The 24,190-nt window shown below is 30.6% G+C and overlaps 1 protein-coding gene across 1 annotated transcript in view; it reads left to right on the forward strand.

Moving 5' to 3' along the window:
* LOC115209614 overlaps window positions 1-24,190 on the forward strand; it is a 1,042,307-nt gene that overhangs the window by 417,945 nt on the left and 600,172 nt on the right. The window contains exon 3 of the mRNA XM_029778060.1: window positions 9,036-9,204. Within this exon, the coding sequence (XP_029633920.1) occupies window positions 9,036-9,204 (169 nt within the window). The remainder of the gene's footprint in view (window positions 1-9,035; window positions 9,205-24,190) is intronic.

Raw genomic sequence — 24,190 nt, forward strand, 5'->3', positions numbered from 1 at the left:
TTATTACCTTGTAAAAATAATAATAAATTAATGAACTAAAAGATATATCCAGTTAAAAAATTTTCACATTAAATTGCATATACATTTAGCAATATATACACATACCAAACAATCTATAATATACATATATACTCTAAACATACACACGTAGGTACATGGCTACATAATACATATACAGACATATATAGGCAAAATATAGAGATATATAAATGCACGTGTGCAAAACCTCCTGGTATGTGCTTATACAAGTTAGTTGTTACAGGCAAAAGAAAGAAAAGGAAAAAAATCAGAGAATAACAAGTAGAAAGATAAAAAGGGGAAAATAAGAAAAAGAAATAAAAGAAAAAGAAACAGAAAATTAGAGAGTGAAAGGGAAAAAATAGATAGAGGTAGAGAGAGTGAAATGATTGGCATTCCTATAAGTATCTACTAAAAGTTAGATACTTCATTCAGCTTGCAAAATGTACACATAGAAAAAAGCATGTAAAAAATTACATGTATATCTACATAAATACAAACATCCATACAAATACACATATAGACATGCATACAAACATACAAATAATTATGTATGCAAATACATGCCTACACACACACACACACACACATATATATATATACACACACATATACATACATACATGTATGTATATATATATACATACATATACACACATACATATATACATGTACACACAGATACATATATATACATGTCCATACCTACAATACATACATACACATAAATGTATAGAGACATATCTTCACATCAAGATAAATATATACATCATAACATATATTTGCAAACATTAAAAAAACTGTCTGGTACATATAATATTAAAATGTTAAAATAAGGAAATTGCACAATAAATTAATATAACATAATTAAATGTGTGAGTCAACAATACAAATAAACCTTGGCGAAGCTTAAGCTTGAATTTGCAAAACAGTGGAAGGCTTCCTCAAAAGTGAAGTTGAAATATGCACTAGCATTGTAATACAAAATAACTATAAGATGTAAAGTCAAATTCAAATGTGACAGTCAAAATTTTCCAAAAGTCAAAACATTTCATCCATACTGTATTTTATCGGTTGACATTTTTAACCACGTGGCGTACCTGCAGGAATTTAAGAGCTTGCATCTCTAATTCAAAGCATGTTTATCCTGGAACAGGATGAAGAACTTTTCTGAGAGGCAAAGATTACATTTCATGGGTCTTTTATGTTTGTATGATGATGCTGTCTCTAGAATTTCCCAGGTTACATTGAAAGGACAGACGTCATTTTCTTTCAATTCCCAGAAATCCTTTGTAAGACTAGTTGCTGTCCTATTCTTGGGGTATCAGAAAGAATTTCAGTGAAAATAGAATTGAATCTTGAATGAATTTTCTGAAGCCCCCGAGTATGTTTTATATTCTTATGAGCCAACTACTTGCACTTTAGCTCTATAAAAAATTCATTTTTTAAGACATTTACCTTCCAATGGACAGCAAGTCTTATCTTTGAAGTTGCAGTTCCTCAGATTAGATTAGGCACTGTAGTTGTTTGTAATAATTTTCGTGTTATGCTGATTAATAAAAAAAGGGATAGTTTTTGCAACAAGAATAACTAACCCTCAGTGTTCTATTAAAAATTCTATAGAACTTATGGCTAGATTGAAAACATTTAGAAACTAATTTTAAGAATTTCCTATCTTAGTTTTTACAGCAATACTAAATGCAGGGTTAAACCACAAAACTTTCCTAGTTTTAGTGCTATGTGGTCTATTATTGTTTGAATTAGTTTGACAATACTGGATTTTCTCCAAAAATCCAATTTTCTTTAATGCATTATTGTAGTACAGAACGGCATTTTGAAGTGCTGTTTCATCTGAAGAAATTGATGATATTCACCTTCCTATGTTACTAACTAGGTTCTTAAAAATTGCAGATTCTTTACTAATATAACATAGATTTTCATTGGGCTCACAGTAGGATTTAAATTTATCTAATTGCAAATGACATGCTGTACTGCTTGGCATTCATACTGAAAGCTTCAATATGAACATTTCAGAGTGTTTGGGTGTCAATCTGAGGAGAGTACTATCTGAGGATATGTACTGAGAGTGATAAAAATTAAACATCCAGTCAACATCATGGTGTTTGAAATAATCCATGGGAGTACACTGTTTTCATTCCACTCTCTGCATTTTGTGAAACTGTTATGCTTGTAGTACACTATGCCTACAGGCATACCACAATAGATAAAGACATTGGTTAATGCAGTCTAGTAGCCTGGAGGTGACTTGATTTACATTAGTGCCCAGGCAAGGCACTAAGGTAATTCACAAAAAAATCAACAGAAGCAAAAACATATCTTGGAATGCAGGGAGTGTAATGAGAACAGTGTACCCCCATGGATCAAATAAAGGGTTAAATTTGAAGTTCCAATACAACTAAGTTCAACACAAGAAACCTGAGGACGGCTGGAGTGTACAACAGCCAAAATCTAGTGAAATCAACAATGAAGATGAGGATATCAGTCTGACTAATATAAACAGTATACATTATATAAATTCTTAATCTCACAAATAAAGAATTGTAGGATAATATTACAGATAAGTTGAGATTTAACTTAGAACAGGAGACAACTGTATTGTAGGCACTTAAAATCTACAAATTCTGTTTATACAAATCCAACAATATGTAGTCATATTCACTAATAGAAAATGTTGTAAAATACAACAGAATACAAAAAGTTGAAGTCAACCTTACTGAACTTCTTACAAGTAAAATTACATTGAATATTTAGTATTCAAGTCAACAACACATCATTTCCCTAACCAATACATAGAAAATACTCAGAACCTTTATACAATATTTTGAAAACAATAAAAGCTAAGCACATAACTCTCTTTCTTCAGTAATTTATCAAAACAAGAAAAATATTGCACTAGTAAACAATAATCCATTCGATCTAACATAGACAATGCCATTCTTGTCTTTATTTCCAATCTCTTAGACACATTCCAATGGAAATAACTTGACAATATTCAATTGTAGTAATGTCAAATAATGATGTTTGAGCTGTAATCCTAATATTACAGTTTCAAAAGAATATTGAATAAAGCAAAGCCTAAAATTACAAGTAGAAGGAAAAACTGATTTATATATAAAGTGGCTAGGGTTCAGAATATTATCAGTTAGCTATTAATAGCCATGGCTATGTTAGCAGTTACCTGATAAACTTCATCTGCAATCTACTTGGATTTCTCACTAGTGACCATAAGTTAACCAAAGATACATCATAGTAGACATCAGTGAAGGATAAGTGGCAAGAGCGAGAGAGTATAATTTATCTAGTAACACACTAGTGATTTGGCTATCCAACCAGTAAAAGTTCTTTTGATATTATTTTAATAAGGAGCCACACACTATAATACAAAACATTCGAAAAATAAGTTCTGAAACTAGGGATAAAGGTTCTTTCTAGTGAATGGAGCTGCTCCTGATTTTGAATTGTTGAATTCCATTACTTCTTGCACCATGAGTTAAACAAGCATCAATATTCTCCTTTATGCACGCACCAGCCACCTTTGAAAAATTTTGGAAACAATATAAAAGTTAGATATCAAAATGTGCAAAGTTCAAAATTTACAAGGGATACTTGCTTCAGGTTTCTGATCTAATGCAGAAGTTTTTACTGATTCTTTTGATATCTAATTCAACTTTTTTAAAGTTGCTTTCACCTTAGGTATTAGAAGAAAAAAAAACACTTATAAACCTTGAAATTGTTATTGGATTACTTTTCAGTGCTTTAAATTGAAGTGCATGATTTTCTGATAAAATCCAGATTCACACAGGCTTTGTTTATCTAGCCTGCAATCACCAAACATTTGAGTATATGCTGAAAGCCAAATGTTTTGTGTCTACTAAAACCAGTTTATATCATTCATGAGAATAAGTGAGGTGTAAAAAAGGATCACAAGGAAGAGAAAAAAACATGTGTTTTATGGTTTATTCAGAAAGAACTCATAGTCTTTACTTGTCATCTAAGATTGGAGAAATTGATACAGTTGGTTTGAACATGAATAAAAAGATGTTTGTAGAAAAGAAAATATGTGGGAAATGGATTTTGATAGATTGGCATTCTAGGGAGTAAAGATTCACCTTTGTGATTAAGGCAGGGCCTCAGAGGTAAGACTCAGTGTGGGGGATGTGAGGAGAAGAGATAAATATATCAGGTGGTATTGGGTGGTGATATACAGTTAACTGTTTCAGAAGAGCATAAGCTTTTCTAGTAGCAGAAGGATAAGCAAATGAAAACAGAGCAGATCTATAGGTCAGAGGTTGTAGTATGTTGGTGTGTGAAGCTTTTCTAGCTAATCAAATGGTTTCTTTCTAGCTGCAATCTAAGATGTTCATGTGTGTTGCAGTAGCATTGTCTTCTAATTTGACTTGAGCTTCTACTTTAACTTGAGCTTTGTAGAGAAATAGCGAATGGTTGAGGTTAGTGTATTTTATTATTTTATATTAAATTAGATGACTACACTAGTTTTTGTAATGCATATGTTACATGTTACATATATAGATCATGAAGAAAGATCAAGCAAAATTGTGATTCTAGCATTTGTAGAAACTTCAAGGTTTTTCATTTTATGTTTTCAAAGACTAGATAGATAGCTATCTAAGACTGCTTTCTCTCAAACACATACTGTGTCTTGTTAAAGGAGACAATGTGTCCATCAGAGAATGTCTGTGAGGCCTATGTTCATAGAGGTAATGCAGATTTGATTTGAGAGAAGGTGCATATGGATAAATGCAGTGAATAAAAATAATTGAAATACAATTAAAATGCAACACTCAAATCTGTTTTGACATATTAAACAATTTTGTTTGAAAATTCTACTCTCAGACTTAGTCAAAATTATATTGCAATAAGTTGACAACTAATTCCAAGACTCATAAGCATTTCACAACGTCTTTACCAGAAATTGTGCTGCATTCATTTATGCATATGGCTTTTCAAAAAGAATATTTGTGAAGCATATAAACCATGACTTACAAGTAATTGGTCTCTATTCTCTATTCCATAATGTGTCATTCATTATTGCTGATTCCTTCACATTGATCTAAGCTCATTTGTCCAGACCAAAACTCATTTGAAGAAATTGGTCTCTTTTGTAATTATTGTCATAATTTTCATGCAAAACTAAAAATTTCCTTTTTAAGCCATATCTTGCAGAGTATGTTTTTATCCTGAAATGTCATAAAAGGCTTTGCAGTATTTATTCCAGCTTTCTTCAAATCTTACTGAAGTCAACTATGCCTTTTGGACTCAATAAAATAAAGTACCAGCCCAATCCAGATGGCGGAGTTCTTAAAATGACAGAACATCTTGAGAATTTGTTCTGGCTCTTTGTGTTCTGAGTTCTTGGGTTGTCACCTTTATCTATCAGCAGACTTTAACATCACTACCTGGTTTTTAGTATTTCTGTAATGAAATGCATTCTGTCGCAAGCATATAGAACAGATTTCACTAGGTGAAAAAATAAAGGGTTATACTTGAAAAACAAAATAGTGTTAAAAGATAGAAAGCGAACTTTCATCAATTGAAATTTAATAGAATTTGCTCCAACTGTATGTGATTTTTCTAATCTTACTGCCAATATAGATATTTTCTTTTCAGTCAGGAAATGAGAATAATTTTTTAGATTTTATCATATGATGTTAATGATGCCTTCATCAGATATGTAACTCTCTATCATCGTTGTCACCATCTCATCACTATCGTTACCACTTCTATTATTTCCATGTTAGCATTGGTTGGTTAAGAATTATTAGGGTGCTTTGCATAGCAGGATGCTCTTCCTGATGCTAACCATTATCTGTTTATAAATAAGGTACATTATTTCACATGTTGAACTACTGAAATATGGGACATATTGTCTATACAAAGACTATCTCTCTCTCTCTCACCCCAACATTTATATTTTTAAATGGCAAGTTTGCACACTGTTTCTCCTTCTATCAAAAAATCTCTGATGAAGTATTGGTCTGTACATGAAAAGACTCCGCCGGTTACGACGACGAGGGTCCCAGCTGATACGATCAACGGAACAGCTTGCTCGTGAAATTAACGTGCAAATGGCTGAGCATTCCACAGACACGTGTACCCTTAACGTAGTTCTCGGGGATAATCAGCGTGACACAGAGAGTGACAAGGCTGACCCTTTGAAATACAAGTACAACTCATTTTTGCCAGCTGAGTGGACTGGAGCAACGTGAAATAAAGTGTCTTGCTCAAGAACACAACGCGTCGCCGGGAATCGAACTCACAACCTTACGATCATGAGCCGAATGCCCTAACCACTAAGCCACGCGCCCTCGGTCTGTACATAGCTATTGCTGAAAATACTTTTCTAAGTCATCATGCAGTGAGATGGAAAGAGAAATCATATTCTTTCAAATGTCTTAAGCACATTGCAACATGTGCATATGTACATCATGAAAAAATATTGTACCTTATACAAAGATGCTGCAGAATATCAGGTGTATTATTTGAAACTCTGACCTAACTCATTACTTGACTGGTAATAAGTGCTTTTCAAATACTATTTATATGTAAATGAACTGTTTGTTGCAATAATTGATATTGAATTGACTAGACATCATTATTTCTCATTCAATGCTCTTAGTTATTTTTCTGTCAAGTTACTACCTTTAAGAGAATGTGTGCATATGCCATGAAAGCTAAACCTAAAATAGAATGTATTTTATGAGACAATTAATATGTAAATTGTCTGGAAGTCTGAAACCAATGATAAAGTTTTAATATTTCATACAAAATTCCTAGTAAAATAATTTTGTGAATAAAAGTATGCTGAATATTTAAGAGAACATATTGACAAAATATCTCTTTAATTATTGAAAAATTTAGCTGACAAACAGTTAATTCTATCTTAATTATGACATTAAAAGTTATTTATTCTCAAGATATATTGAATATACAATCATGATTTCTGAATTAAGATTTACAATTGAAACAAATATTAATTAAATAGAATAATTGTAAAGTCATTATGAAAGCTTCAATAAATTGCTTTTGATTTTTAAATATTTTAATTAAGATTTATTATTTCAATCCAATTGACATATATAACCACCTTTCGAGGTTTTCTTTACCTTTACTTAATAACTGAAAGTTTAACATATTTTATTTCAAATTTAAAGCATCTTTTTTGTTAAGTAATACTTTGTGTCAGTAAAAAGCATCCGTTATATACAGAAACCAATTCTTTATTTTTCTTAATAACTTACTAAAATTTTGATATTCCAACATAAGCAATTTATTAAACTTCACTTCTACTGCAGATCAATTAATGCTTTCATGTGTCATGGTAACTCATAGAGCACATACCTTCAGCTTCTGTGGTGTGGAAAAAGATAAATTTTCTCTTAAATATAATGATAATATTTTTGGATAGTTTATCTGGAACTTTTGCATATAAAGTCTTTCATTTGTTCATTCTTCATCTGAATATAATGTTATTTATACAAAAATATGAATATTGTCTACACTAATCCTTGATATGGTAATAATATCATCTCCCATTATGATGTCTCGCCTAAAATATTAGAATATGGTATCAGTTAATCTTCAACTTACTATTCAAATTCTATACCAAACAATTATAATTCAGTTATCTTTATTTTACTCTCTGCTGTTTATGGTCAGTCATGTATGTTAGTATTTATTAATAAAACTTCAACAGTAATGTCCTCTTTCCTTAAAGTACCACGGATCTGCATTTTGTTTCTATGAAAAAGTACAAGAACTTAGAGATCTAACAGCTTAGTAATTTATTCAGTTCTTTTTCCCTTTAAAAATGTTTCAAGCTTTATGTAAATTATTCTTTCTACGTTTCTTTTTGAGTTTTAAATACAGAGTTATTGAAATACTTATGATTAAGAAAGGAATGGGTTATATTTATGAATTACAAAAAGTGCATACTTCCTCTTTATTTTCAAAGCTGTTAATACCATGGATTGATTACTTTAGAAATCATTCTACATTTAGCACCCTAGTTTCACATTTAAAATACTGTTCTTTGTTCATCTAATCTTGTTTTGTATCATTCAAATATTTTGAGTGATATCAAAATATGTTATTTTAGTCTCTGATTTTGCCTAAATCCAACACTGCTTCAAGGCATTTTTTTATATTATAATTTAGTAAATTGTAACTATATTCATTCTATCATCTATATATCTGTGTTATCTATGCAAAGAACTTGCTTTGTATCTTTAGTACTTTTCCTTTCTGAAAAACCATAAAAATTCTTCCCTTTTATTCATAGTATCTTGCATTACATCAATTTCCTTTACAATATCTTGCTTTGTAATCAATGTGAAACTGTAAAGAATATCTTGGAATCTATATTTTATATCAAAATTTTCTATAAAGTTTCAAGAACTTCTGACATATGAAATTTTAATTGTTGATGCATGAGTAGAAAGAAGAATCATCAAATATTTCCTTCTCTTATTACTATTTTGAAAGAAATCTTAAATATTTTTGGACATACATGTGTTGTTCAGTTTATAATGAAAATCTGTTTTTCTTTTAAAGAAATTGACACATCATGAAACAAAATCTATGAACAACTAAACAATGAAAACAATGTTGTTAAACTATTGCAATCAGTTTTTAACTTTGAAATTTGTTCTTGATAACAATTTTGCAAACCATTTGATTTAATCTTTCAGTAATTCAAGGAAAGAAAATGGGCTAAATTCATAATGAAAGAATAGCTTTCATCAATTTTAAATACTTGTAGAAAAAAATAGTATAGATGTAAATTTTTTTATATTTTCTTTATATTCATTACTTTATTGTAACATAGACAAAGTATTTTGACAAAGGACGAAATTAATTTTCATCAGGATGTCTTACCTCCTCATTTAATTTAATTTATAACTGTAAATATAATTTATTTCAGAGATTTCTTTTTTCTGTAAATTTCAAATAAAATATATTTATTTCATTTTTTCCAGGCTAGTTCTCAACCTTATAAGATCTCCAATGTGGTTCTAGCAATCACAATCACAGCAGGAATTCTGTTGTGCTTTTTGATTATGGTGTTACCTTATCTAAGGAGGATTTACATTGAGGATCATGCACTAACCCAGGATGATAGAAGTGCTGTATACGTTATAAATAAAGGTGAGAACTCTAACCTTTTGTACTAAATGATTAAAAAAGTGTGCTTTTATCAATGCTTGATTAAATTCATATAGTGAGAGATGTGTGTTCATATATATATGTGCATGCACATATATATATGAACACACATATACATACACAGAATTTTCTTCTAATACTCTTATTCTATTAAAAGTAAGACCAAGATAGTTTGCATGTGATACTACAGATAAACCTTTCCTAAAAGATACAATGAAGGGTTCATACAAAATTCAATCTAAATTTTATGAAATGTGTTTAACTTATACAATGTAAATCATTTTCTACAAGAAATACTTCTTAAGTAGCTATAATTACCTATATATACTTTTGCAATATATATATATATATAATAATTCCAGTAACACATTTTTCAGGTTAATCCAACTAAAGGTTTTATATATATATGATCTTTTATTAGATTAACTTGAGAATATTTATTTTATATATATATATATATATAATTCAATTAACAAACTTTTATGGTTAATCCAACTAAAGGTTTTATATATATATATGATCTTTTATTAGATTAACCTGAGAATATCTATTTTTTTATCTAATTATATATATATATATATATATATATATATATATATATATATATATATATATTGCAAAAGTATATATAGGTAATTATAACTAAAAAAATATTTCTTGCAGAAAATAATTTGTATTATATTAGTTAAGCACTTTTCATAAAACTTAAGTTGAATTTTGTATGAACCCTTCATTATATCTTTTATGAAAGGTTTTTTATCTGTGGTATCACATGCAAACTATCTTTGTCTTACTTTGGAGATAATGTGTGTATGTGAAGAAATTTCTTTGTCATGTATTCAATCTAATTGGTGAAATGAATATATTTGTCAAAAGTTTATGAATGAGCAGTAAATTGCCAGACATATTCATAACCTAAAAAAGCTTATTGAATTATGAAGTTTCAATATATAACTATTGAAAAATATGATGGAAACTTTATCACATCTTTCAGTAAACTCTACGAGCAAATTTTAAATGTTTCTATCCACTGTTTGCAATTAAAATGAAGGCATACAGTGTAGCACATTATACAATGGAAACAAAGACTTAAACTAAAACTGCCAATATTTTATACATTTTGATGCTTCACTTCTCATAGGTTCACTCAGTTATTTTATTTAATATCATCATATTATTTGTGCTAGAAAATATACATTTTTACCCCAATGAACATAGAGACTTTACTTTTGAACATATTAATGTAAATTACATGGTTATATTTGCATGAAACACTGACACAGCTCAAACAAACACACTCACATACACACAATACTAAAATAAAATGGCCAAGTACCAAAATACTTACAATAAAATGATTGAAAGATGAATAACTGTGGTTTAGGTTCGAAGGTGTTGAATGATGCTTTAGTGCTACACGAAGGACAAGCAACATCAAATAATTGTATTGTCATGAGCATTGAAACAGTATGGACAAATTCAGTTTTTTTGCATTGTATCCAAATATAATACTAAGTACTTCTGAGTGACTATTATATATTGATATAACATATAGCAATGGCCCAGTGGATAGGGCAGCGGACTCGCGGTCGGAGGATCGCGGTTTCGATTCCCAGACTGGGTGTTGTGTGTGTTTATTGAGTGAAAACACCTAAAGCTCCATGTGGCGACCCCTGTTGTACTCTTTCGCCCCAACTTTCTCTCACTCTTTCTTCCTGCTTCTTGGGTAATGCTGTGATGGACTGGCATCCCGTCCAGCTGGGGAGAACACATATGCTACAGAAAGCAGGAAACCATGCTCACGAGCCTAGCTAGGCTTCAAAAGGGCAAAGAAGAAGATAACATATCTACTAGTTATTTTAAGGCAGAAAATGTCAATGTGGGATTTCATTAATCACTACCTACTATCATATGTCTCACGTATCAAATGTAGGGGTCTTCATTGTCAGCAACTCCATCATCGTTATTACTATCACCATCTTAATGCTTACTTTCCTTATTTTCCTTTATGGATAGGTCTGTTACATAGTACAGCATGTCATTATTGAAGATTGTTGTGAAATTGTAAACTGAGATTTTTCACATATGTGCTACATATTTCCTATGACTTATTAACGGAAATTATAACTGATCTGAAACTATCACTTTACTAATCAACAAATGTATAACAATAAGAACAGAAATCATACAACTATATACTCTTTTCCTAAGGATAAGCAGTCATTGTTAAATCATATCTGATTCTTTTTTTTTTATTTTATCTAGTTTCAGCTCACGAGCTGTGGCCATGCTGGGGCACCACCATTTAGTTAAATCTATTTAAAATATATTTTGAAAAGAAACCGAAGAAATTTTGTTGTTCTGTTTTTATGGCAAATTGTTTTACAGTAAAATATTTTGTATATATTTAAAAAAAATAATATTCAGTTTGAGACAGATTTGAGTTGAAGTGGGTGAAGCAAGTTTTATAATCTAAATCAGCCAACTTCAGTAATTTTCATTGAAGATATTGTGGGAAAAACCTTTCAAGCTTAGTCACTATCTTCATTCTCTCTAGATGCCTAAAACTGTTCAAATACAAAATTTGATTTAGGATCTGACCTGTGGATTAACCAAAACATTAACATAGTTCATTATTTACATTATTTACTCTTGATGGATATTTGTCCTCATCTTGTTTGTTGTTAACATAACGTTTCGGCTGATATACCCTCCAGCCTTCATCAGGTGTCTTAGGGAAATTTTGAACGTGGGTTCTCATTCCTAAGGTATTTTTGATGTTATTATTATTATTATTATTATTATTATTATAATTATTCAGGTCACTGCCTGGAATCGAACTCGGAATCTCAGGGTGAGTAACTCACGTTCTTAACCCCAAGATTCTGAGTTTGATTCCAGGCAGTGACCTGAATAATAATAATAATAATAATAATAATAATAATAATAATAATAATAATGATAAAAACAATTCAGTGACGACATCAGAATGCAATTCGGCCTCGATAAATGTGCAAAAGCTACCTTTATCAAAGGAAAAATGACAAAAACATCTAACGTTAACCTTGACCAGCAGAATGTCATAAAAGAACTAGACCCAGTGGAGAGCTACAAGTACCTAGGGGTAATTGAAGGGAACGGAATAAGGGATTCAGAGATGAAGGAAAGGATCAGGAGAGAATGCTATCGAAGAGTGAGAGCAATACTCAAGACAGAGCTGAATGCAAGAAACAGGATCGAAGCGATCAATGCATTAGCCATACCAGTCGTGACTTACAGTTTCAATATTGTTAACTGGTCAATTACTGAAATATGTCAGCTCGACAGAAAAATAAGGAAACTGTTGACAATGCATAGAATGCACCACCCTAAGGCAGATACAGAACGACTCTATCTGCCAAGAAAAGAGGGAGGCCGTGGTCTTTTGCAACTGGCAATAACAATGAAGATTGCTACAATTGGCCGGGGACACCTACCTGAAAAACTCTGAGGACTGGATGTTAAAACTTGTCTCAAAACATGAAAACAAGAAAGCATCATACTCAGTCACAAAACAGGCAAAGGAATATCTAAGTGAATTCCGAATACAACCAATTTCGGAATTAGAGATAGACATACAAGAAACAAGTACAGAAAAGGCTAGGCGCATGAAAACCCGTGCCAAAACTGCGGCCTTAGATATTCTGAATAATAAATGGCAAGAAAAACCTCTCTATGGCAAATACCCAAAGAGAGCGAATAATGCAGATATCGACAAAGCCCTGACCCATCAATGGCTAATGGCCTCTGGCTTAAAATCTGAAACAGAGGGGTTTATCATAGCAGCTCAAGATCAATGCCTACCAACAAGAAACTACCAGGCCAACATATTAAAGAACGGCAGTAGCCCAACATGTCGTGTATGCCGACAACAAAATGAAACCATTGATCATGTTGTCTCCAAATGCAGTCTTCTAGCGCCTACAGAGTACCTCAGTAGGCATGATAGAGCTGCACAATATATTCACTGGGTAATTTGCAAAAACCTGGATTTGCCCCATGAAAAAAACTGGTGGGAACACAATCCACCTCCAGTGCTTGAAAATGACCACATCTCACTCATCTGGAACTTCACCATTCAAACTGACAGGAAGATAGATGCAAATAGGCCAGACATCATATTGAAAGACTTCAGACAAAGAACATGCCTCCTCATTGATATGACTGCCCCAATCGATATAAACGTATCTGTCAAGACCTACCAAAAACTGAGCAAATATAAAGATCTTGAAATAGAAATCAGCAAAATGTGGAAGCTGAAGACTAAAACAATACCTGTTGTCATAGGTGCCCTGGGAATGATAGCGAAAGGGACTGATTGCTACCTAACTCAGATACCAGGAAACCTCAAAATGGCAGAAATTCAAAAGATAGTGCTCATGGGAACTGCTCATATCCTACGCAAAATACTCTCTATGTAATCCCAAGGTTTAAAACAAACTTTTTATTTTTATTTTATTTTATTTATTTTTATTTTTTTTTATTTATTTATTTTTTTTAATGTATTAGACATTCACTAGTACAACGCCAAAAAAAAAACCCAAATATATGGCACAGAACTTCCAACCTGTTGTCTCTTGAGGTCTCTGGGTGAGACTTGGAGCCAACTTGTACAGACATAAAGCAAAAGTCAAACATAGAATAATAATAATAATATCGAAAAATACCTTAGGAATGAGAACCCAGGTTCGAAATTTCCCCAAGGCACCTGATGAAGGCTGGAAGGTATATCATCCAAAACATTGTGTTAACAACAAACAAGATGAGGACAAATATCTGTCAAGTGTAAATAGTGTAAATAATGTACATAATTCCTCATCTCTTAAATATAGAACTGTATTAACATAGTTGTTTCCCATATTTTAATTTTGGTTTTGATATTTATATTTTTCTGTTGAATTCATTTATTTTCTTGTTAGAATAGGATCCTGGTTAATTTTCTGGGAACTTGTATGCTGTTTGGAATTCAATATTTTTGGAATAATTTTTCAATGTATGTCATTTCAGATGACCTTTAGTCTTTCTACCTGTTTCATATTCGACTTTAACACAGCTTGATGAGCTCTTGTTTTTTTTTTTTGCTATCATTTTACCTGTGCTGAACACTATTTGGAAAATTAATTTCTTAATGGGTTGATTGGTTTAGATATTTTGGTACAACTCGCAATAACTTCATATTTTGATTGAAAGCAATTATTTTGATAGCTGCAGGCTTAAGCACAATCAAAAGATCTAGAGAGTTTAAATAGAATTTATTTATCAGTACACAAAGTATATGTTACATGCAATTTTAAAATTGCTATTTCAGTGACATTACATGCTGTTAATAAAATAATATACTGTTTAATTCTACATGATTTTCTTTAATGTTTAATTATCCATATAGACAAGAGACATTAATGTCTCTATTTTATTTTGTTTCTGCATATGAGCTGCCTGGAAGTGTCTGAATGTGAAAATTTTCATAATAGATAGTGATACTGTATTATTTATATTATTATTATTTTTTGCATGTAATATTTTTTCTCTAAGCTGACCCATTTAGCAACCAAATGAATTCTGTTCATTTTTATATTAATTTTCAAAAGTAGTATAGGATTTGTATTGTTATGATACAATAAGTTGACAATATGTTCTGAGTGCAATATGGTGACAAGTAAGATAGCAGTAAACATATTTCTAAAACAGTTTTATTCTCACTCATTTGATATATCAATATGTGTGAACCTTCCATTTCTCCTACTTTAAGCTATACAGGTGTAATGCTCATACAAAATAACCAATATTTTTCTCATATATATATATATATATATATAATTAATCCAAAAATGGAGAAGACAAGAAAAAACAGCAACATCAAGACGTAGCACATATAAAGTATTAATAAGACACTCAGAGAAGAAAAAGAGTGGTTGTTTTACATTTCAAGCAAAGCACTTTTTCAGAAACAAGAAACGTAGGAAGGTCCAATGGAAAAGGAAGAAAGAGGAAAATACATATATACATATATATATATATATATATATATATGTCAAGCAGACCAAAAGAAAAATTCTTTCCTTCTTCTTCCCTCTCCCTTCCCCTCTTTCTCTTTAGCACTCACCTCAGATACAAACACACACACACACACACACATACATACACATACACACATGTTCTCTCTCTCACTTTCTCCTCATCCACCTCACCCTCTTGTACTGTCTTATATTCCTCCCCACCACTACGAAACTATAAAATGATTAAAATTCCCCACAAAGGAAAATATTTTGATTTGAAAACCCCACTAGAATGGGAGAAAGTGCTAATGATCTAAGTGATATGATATATATATAAAAAATGTAATATATAAATAAATATCTGTAAATATAAACCATCCGATCTTCTGATTACCTCATTTCTTCTAATATATATATATATATATATATACGTAATAATGAAGGGTGAAATTAATTAATTTGGAATAATTATCAATTACACCAAGTAGTCTTCGGCATGTAAAAGCCTCATTCGAGGAAAATTTAAGTAATACTAAGCAATAAAGGGTTTAGCAACGAATTGCCTTACCACATACCGAATTTAGAAATAGCAGTCAAAGAGTTATAGCTATTTCTTCTACTAAAAAGGGAGATCTCAGTTGCTGTCTTTACTGAGATCTCCCTTTTTAGTAGAAGAAATAGCTATAACTCTTTGACTGCTATTTCTAAATTCGGTATGTGGTAAGGCAATTCGTTGCTAAACCCTTTATTGCTTAGTATATATATATATATATATATATATATAAAGATATATATATATATATACATACATACATACATACATATACATATATATATATATATATATATATACAAATGTGTGTGTGTGTATCTGTTTGTGCAAAGCTAATGATGTGAAGTAAATTGTTAGGGAATAATAATTCAAACTGCTTTCATTATGGATTAAATATGTTGATTGATTTGTTGCATTTTAAAATGCATTCAGGCATTTTCTTGATATTTTTAGTTTATGACTTTTTTAAATGTGCTGGCTTTAGAACCTGTTTGCATACTTTTTCTCTATTTTATTAATGCCAGTGGTAATATCATTATCCAGCTTTTAGGTATTGTACTTGTTTGTGCTTTGAATTATTTGAACTTAGATAATTTATGCAGTTCATTTTCATCTAGTAATATTTAATTTTTGCTTTAATTATAGTATCAGAGCAGTATTCTTCAATTTCTCCATGAAGCAAGTGTAAAAATATGTTAAAAAATAATCTTAGAATTAACTTTATTTTGTTTAAAAATTTGTTAATGATAGCAAATTTTCCAAAGCAAAATGCTGTCTAATTCATCATTGAAGTTTAAGTATTAGCTTTATGGGTCAACTGGACAACAGATTTAATATTTATTGGTTTTGACACTTTGAAAAATATTTATCTTTGCTTTTACATGTAAAAATTGAAATAGCTAGAATGATTGTTTAACACTGAGTCAGTTCATAATCAACTGATTGTCAAATTGTAACTGCTGATCCTTAAGCGGAAAACATTTGATAAATATAGCTATAATTATAACTCAAAATTTTGTCTGAGATCAATTATTTGGTATTTCCTACTTTTTCTAAAAATGCATGTCTTCTAACAGAAATGGAATATAGATTTTCTTTCTTTTTTTTAAGATAAGAATAGAATTCTGCTTCCTTGATTGAGTTTGTTATCATATTGTTTTGATATAGTTAAATGAGACAATTATCGAAGATCTTTTATAAGATCTAAAACTAGTTTTCATGTAGAAGATATTTACAGCCAAATAGCTAAATAATATTGCTGTGTAACTTTACTGAATCACTTTAATCATGAAGTCAAAATACCATGATAATATCTTCTAATAGATGCAGTTCTATATTTGGAAATTATAACTGTTTATACCAGGATGTTTTTGGCTATGTTGAAAGAAAACCTACCTAGTATATGTAGATTTCCAATGTATGTGCATAATTCTGGCTCTAAGTCTTAGTATATCATAATATATCTTCAACTGAATTTTTTAAATGCAAAAAATATCATCTAAACAGCAAATATGTTTAATATCACATTAAAAACAAATAGACAAAATTTTATGCTTTGTAAAGATTTATCTTACTAAACTTTCAAAGTTAAATTTCTGTGTATATAAAGTAATATATTCATTTGAATATAATTTAACAATATACAAATCAATTCTAAAGAGAAAGTGAAATTCAAAATAGATTCTCACTTTTATCATTTAAATCTTTATTGAAATGATTTCATTTCTGATTTTATAAAATGTTCATACCAATTGCCCTTATGTAAAAAAACGGAAACTGAAAGAAGCCTGTCGTATATATGTATATATATGTATGTATGTGTATGTATATGTTTGTGTGTCTGTGTTTGTCCCTCTAGCATTGCTTGACAACCGATGCTGGTGTGTTTACATCCCTGTCACTTAGCGGTTTGGCAAAAGAGACTGATAGAATAAGTACTGGGCTTACAAAGAATAAGTCCCGGGGTTGATTTGCTCGACTAAAGGCGGTGCTCCAGCATGGCCGCCGTCAAATGACTGAAACAAGTAAAAGAGTAAAAAGAGTATAGCACCTTTAGGACATCCTATCTTTGTCTTTAATTCAATAGCCTTTCCTTCATTATGAAATTGATTCGAATTCTGTAAACAAATAAAAAGATGAAAGCAATAGCCAATAATTAACGTTCTTTATTATTCAGAACTATATAACAAAATGAAGTTTTCTTTAATTATTCTTTGAGGTAGAGGAAATTATATGTTGAATTAAAATGATTGATTGATAGTCTTTACTTTCAAAAGTTATTTCTTTTATATTCACTTTCAAAGATATTTCTTGAAACTTCCAGAACTTAAATGCTTATAATTATTAGTGTTCTCAAAATAGTTTGGATAATCTGTTCACTGAACTCATGTGGAAACTACAGTCAACAACTTATCACAATATGCTATTTTCATACATATAGAACAAATAATAACCATAAAAATTTTAATGTTTAACATATGGTTAATTTAAGTCCTGTTAAATTTTAGGCTTGTAGAAAATATGAATTCAATCAAAACCAACAATATATTGATAAATGATAAAGAATTTTTTATTCTAATACCAATAGAGAATGGAAGTACATATAATCTACTCGCTAAGAAGTTAGTTTAACTTTGATAAATTTGACTGACAAGATAAAATTATCGCTACATATGAAAGGGCATTAATTCACTATATATATATATATAGATATAGATATAGATATATATTTGAGATAGTATAGATTATTAGCAGTGCAGAGGGTTATACATCTTTCAAGCAAGTTCTGGCAGCATTCAAGTCAACCCTTGCAGAGTATGTCTGACAACAAAGCCAAGTTCTGATTATTCTTACTATCTGAGAAGCAAAAGCATAAGCTATAAGAATTGACATTAAGTTGCACACTGTTGTTTTCCATTAGGAAGATGAGAAAGAACAATGCAAGTGTGTAAAGGACGAGAAGCTAATACAATACCCAGACTTCACCATGGTGCAAATGATTGGGAAGGTACCAGTAAATTTGAAGCTAGTACTTGTGTTCTCAATAAATATTGCAATAACAAAGCAATGTTTTTCATATTGTTGTCACATAATATTGTTATCACATGGTCTGAGTTGACAAAAGTTTAGATTATTAAGCCAGGGTGTCTTGGAAAGGTAATATCCATTGAGGAGAGAAAACAGAACTTGATATATAAATGACTTGGAAAATAATGTGTGGTATGATGAAGAAGGCAAGGTACAGTGCTTCTAAGAAGTGTTAGGAAACATGGGTTTGTTGCAGATCGAATTTGTTCTACATAGCTGTAGGTCCAGTTTGTCCTACACAGCTAAAAAAGAACACTAAAGCAGTGTGATTCATGAAAAGAGGAATGAAACCAGAGCAAAAAGAAAGATCCACATATTCACTATAAAAATGAGTATATCTAAGAGCTCAAAAAATAATGTTCTCATGAACTCTAACTGTAAATATATACTATAATATGAACAAATAAAATAAATTTTATCTAGATTTGATCTTGATCATCAGAATTTTTACAGATTTGTTATTGCCATTGGTATTTGGTAAGATGAGAGACTTAAAAGACTGTTCTTAAATAATGAACATACTTAATAGTAAAGTTGATATTTGTTGGCAAGTAGTAGATAATATTACTCACAGTGTGTGTAAATAAATTGTTCTAATACTCTTTATGGTCATATAATCTATTTAGTCATATCTCTTTCCTTGTGGTTTAAATTCTGAATAAAGAAGCATATAATTAGGTGAAGGCCAAACAAGATTTAGAGTACTCTGTTTAATGAGCTAACCCTGTGCTAGCTGAGCACTATTTGAACAATCAAGTGAAGTAATTGAAGAGGACTAATTTGTTCAAATATCTATAATGACATGGCAAAATTAGGCTTGTAATGATATATGCCTCTATCATTCCATTATCATTTATGGTAGTAATAGTGGAAAAATTTTAATCATTAGTATATTTAGGAAATGTGATTAATGAGAAAATGTAGCTAAAAATTTAAAAAATATGAAATATCGTAATTTTTCTGTGTTTCGACACTGGATTCTCTAGCACCATTTGAATAATTTCTTCATAAATCTAACCTATACATTACCAGTTCCTTCCAAAAGGATTTGAGACAACCTGTAAAACTGCATCATTTTTTAAAATTGTTCATAATTGGAACTCCATTAGAGTTAGTAATTTGTAACAATTCAGTTTGAACAATTTTCAGGAATAAACATATAAGTGAATATATTCTTATAAAATTAAATAACTTCCTTTCAGTTCAGATGTTGCTATTTTACTATGTATGAAAAAATCATAAAAAATACATATCTATTCTGAATGTTTTACTTGAATTTTTAGAAATAGCCATGTATAACTGACACCACAAACCACTAAAAAAACAAAACCTTGATTTTTTTAATGTTGTTATTAGATTGAATGTGTTTTTTCATTTCATTATAATTCAATGCAAAAAAGAATATTTCATTATTCGAACTAAGATGAGAATAAATCTTAAGTTTAATGTATAGCAATTTTTCATTTATTTCTGCATAGCCTATTTATCAAATTTGCCACATTTACCAAGAAGCTCCAACAATTGTGTAATTTCTTTATGCTACAGTATATATATTTCTATAGGATTCTTAACAATATGGACGTTTTTGTTTTTGGTTTCAATTAAGGGCTTTTGTCAGTGATTGTCATAGAATATAGTAATTAATGTGTTATGTTAGAAAGTTTTATACCAATAATTTTTTTTATTACGATGGAATCATACAAAGAGAATATAGAAACACACTTGATGGCATAAGGTTGTTTTTAATGACTTATATATGTTGTTTCCAAACTAGCAGGAATTCTAAAAATGTATATGAATGAATTTTTTAAATACTTTTTTATTCTCCCACAAGAGGCTTTCCTAACACTTAACACTGAAATAGAAATCATAATTATTTTAAGACAGTGGATAAGTTGAATAATGTACCCTGCCTAATGTATGCAATACCATAGCAATTGTAAGGTTTGAAATAATGATCATATTGGCTAGCTGCTGAAAAGTCTAAGCTAAAAATAGCATGTATGAATGTATTGAACATCGTATTCTGCTCATTTTGTTGCCCTTGCTCCTACCTCTCCAACACCACCAGCCTCAGAGGTACCCATCACTGTCCCTTTCACGTCACCAACTCCTTTAATTGCACCTGTAGTAATGTCATTTACTGCATCTTTTGTTCTCTTTGTCCTTCCCTCTACATTGGTCAAGCAGGACATCGCTTGGCTGACTGGTTTGCAGAGCACCAGGACATCGGACTCAGCAATGACACCCCGGTCTTATGCTCTACCAGTCATTTACTACAACATCTGTCTGTGTTTGGACTATCTCTGCACAAGGGTCATCAAGACTCCCACCTTTAATGTGAACAGGAATTAATCTTCTCTATTTTCACTCTTTTGCACCACATGGGCTTAATTCACCACCTCTCTTCATTTGACACCAATTCCACACGAATTCCCACTCACCTACCACACTCTACACCTACACACCCACATACCACCCACCTTCGTACACTCACCCACGCACACCACTATACACACATCCATACACACTGTTCAACTCATCACTCACTTCACATACCATTACACACACACCCACAACATCATCCCACTCCACACACACTAGCACTGACCACTTCTCAACACCCATGCAACACACCATCATCCACACACACACAATCTTCAATAGAGTCACCACACATACCACTATATAAGCAGCCACACACACTGTTTAACTCGGTACACACACCACACCATCATGCACACTCCCACACTCACACAAGCACATAATACCTGAACACAGATAATATATACACATACACACATATACACACATGCAACATGCATAAACACATGCAACATACATAGACAAAGATAACTTCCACCCACATACATATACTATACACATGCACACTATTTGCTAACAGTGACACACACACATACACATGTACACACACCATGTGTAAAAGCACACATCAACTGCTACACACAACATGCACATGTCACACATATCTCACGCACACACACATGTCAAACTCACTCTCCCCCATTCACACATACACACTAGTCTCACATGCACACACACACACACTTGCACACTTTCTCTCATTGTGATTACCCCAAATTATCTCCCCTTCATTCAACCACTCATTATTATTATCTCCCTTTCATTCAACCTCTTTTTATTCAATCATTTGCCATGTTGGACTACTGAACACAACTTGTTTTTTTCATTATCTATTTATTTCCTCTTATTCCTTTCTGTCAAAGAGTGTAGGCTCAAAATGTAAAAGATTTTTCCATTTTCCCTGACCGTCCAACTAATACACTTGTTTGTTCTTCCTACACTTGTCTTCATCTTTGTTTTCCTATAAATTTGAACTATATATATATATATATATATATATATATATATATATATGTATATATATATATATATATAATATATCATATATATATATGTGTGTATGTATGTATGTATGTTACATTTCAGATTAATGTCTAGCTATATGTTATTTGCATGAAATACCACATGTTTTAACAGTGTACTATTTTTATAGAGATGAATACTGAAATAGAGAGAAATAGTTTGGAAGTATATTACTACCATATTTCAAGTACATCTTTTAATGTTGCATGAAACATTCTAAATTAAGTTAATGTCTTGCTTGCTCAATCTATGATGTGAATAATTAATTAATACTTAAATAAAGATAGTAAATACTTATTCAGTTGTTTTTGCACCCTATTGTTAAGAGTTAGATTTGACATGCTGTGATAGAGGTTTAATTACGTCTACGTGTAATAAAATTTAAAAGTACATCTATTCTTTCATACACTCTTCGTCAAATGAAAGAAAGAATAGCCTGCATTGCATTCTTCCAACGTTAATTTCCTCAGAGAGGTTTGCTATTTAAAGGATTGTATTGATTAAACAGGTTTTCTACAATGCAGCTGTCTAGCAATCAAAAGAAAGGAATTAGGTTTAATGCAGGGAGGCTGTATTCCTATACATTTCTGCATTTTGATATTCTTTGTACACAGAAACTATCTGGGATTTCTAGCATCTATAACACAAGTTGAATGGTGTACAAACTTGAGATTTAATCTGCATTGTCACCTAAAGTGATCTTTAAAGTTTTTTTTTTAATTTAAATGTTCCAGGAACAGAACAAAAGAATTACATTCAGCTACAAATGCCTCAATGTAATTTTATAAACGTTTTACATTAACATGCTTGTAAGCATATTTTAACTAAATTAGAAATGTTTACCAACATAATACAAAAAATATTAAAGAAAACTGAATACTGAAGCTTGCGATGTTTACATTAATTTCATGATCTAAAACGATCAGTTGTTATTTATACTATCAGGTTTATGTATTGATTCAGTAAGGTAGAGATATGTCAATAATTTTTGAAGGATCTCTTGTAGAGTATGTTTCGAAAGTCTAACTAAATTGTGAAATAAAAATTTTTTACTTGAACTTATAAAAATACATAAATCAGAAGTTATTTCTAGAATAGCTTCCTGTGAAATCAAGTACAAACAAATATCTTGTAGACAATACGAAATATATAAAATATATCTTAGATGAAGACATTATGTCTAGGAAAAACCACAACTGACATATGCATTAAAAGCAGCTGGAGTAGGATTGCAAAAATAAAAATATAATGGAGACTCAATGGAGATTGCAATATTGTATGATGTAATACATTTAAATATATATATAAATCAGACTTATCTATGATGGATGTGATATTTACTTAGAAAGTCACTGAAGACAGTTGTTTGCGATATATGCAATGAGTGGGTTCAATGAAACTTTGTAACTAAATTCTTGATGAACTTATTTTTCCTTGAAATTCAGGAAATTCATATTTTACAAGAGTTTAAAATTTTTTATGTTAGTAAATAAAATGCTCATCAGAAGATAGTTCCGAGGATATTATGGAATTAAAGTGTACTTTGTGGAAATTTGAAATAGTTTTAAAACCACGGCTAAGCTCATTAGTGATTACCACATATAATCATGGAAATTACATCTTGGGAGTGTAAAAAAATAAACAAAAGTATATAATTGTATTCAAATTAATTTGATGCTAACATGTATAGATGGTGAATATTTAATAGATAAATATTTTTAGAATATTTTATAGACCTGAAAGAGTTAAGCTTTGTAGTTAACCAATATCAGAGTGGATGCATGGAAAGGAACACAGTTGAAAAATTTATCGATTGTATTTTGTGTAAATTGAATAAAAACATAACAAAATTTCCAATTTCTAAGTACCGCTTTAAAATACATCA

This window comes from Octopus sinensis, linkage group LG3, assembly GCF_006345805.1.
Source record: "Octopus sinensis linkage group LG3, ASM634580v1, whole genome shotgun sequence".
Classification (NCBI taxonomy): domain Eukaryota; kingdom Metazoa; phylum Mollusca; class Cephalopoda; order Octopoda; family Octopodidae; genus Octopus; species Octopus sinensis.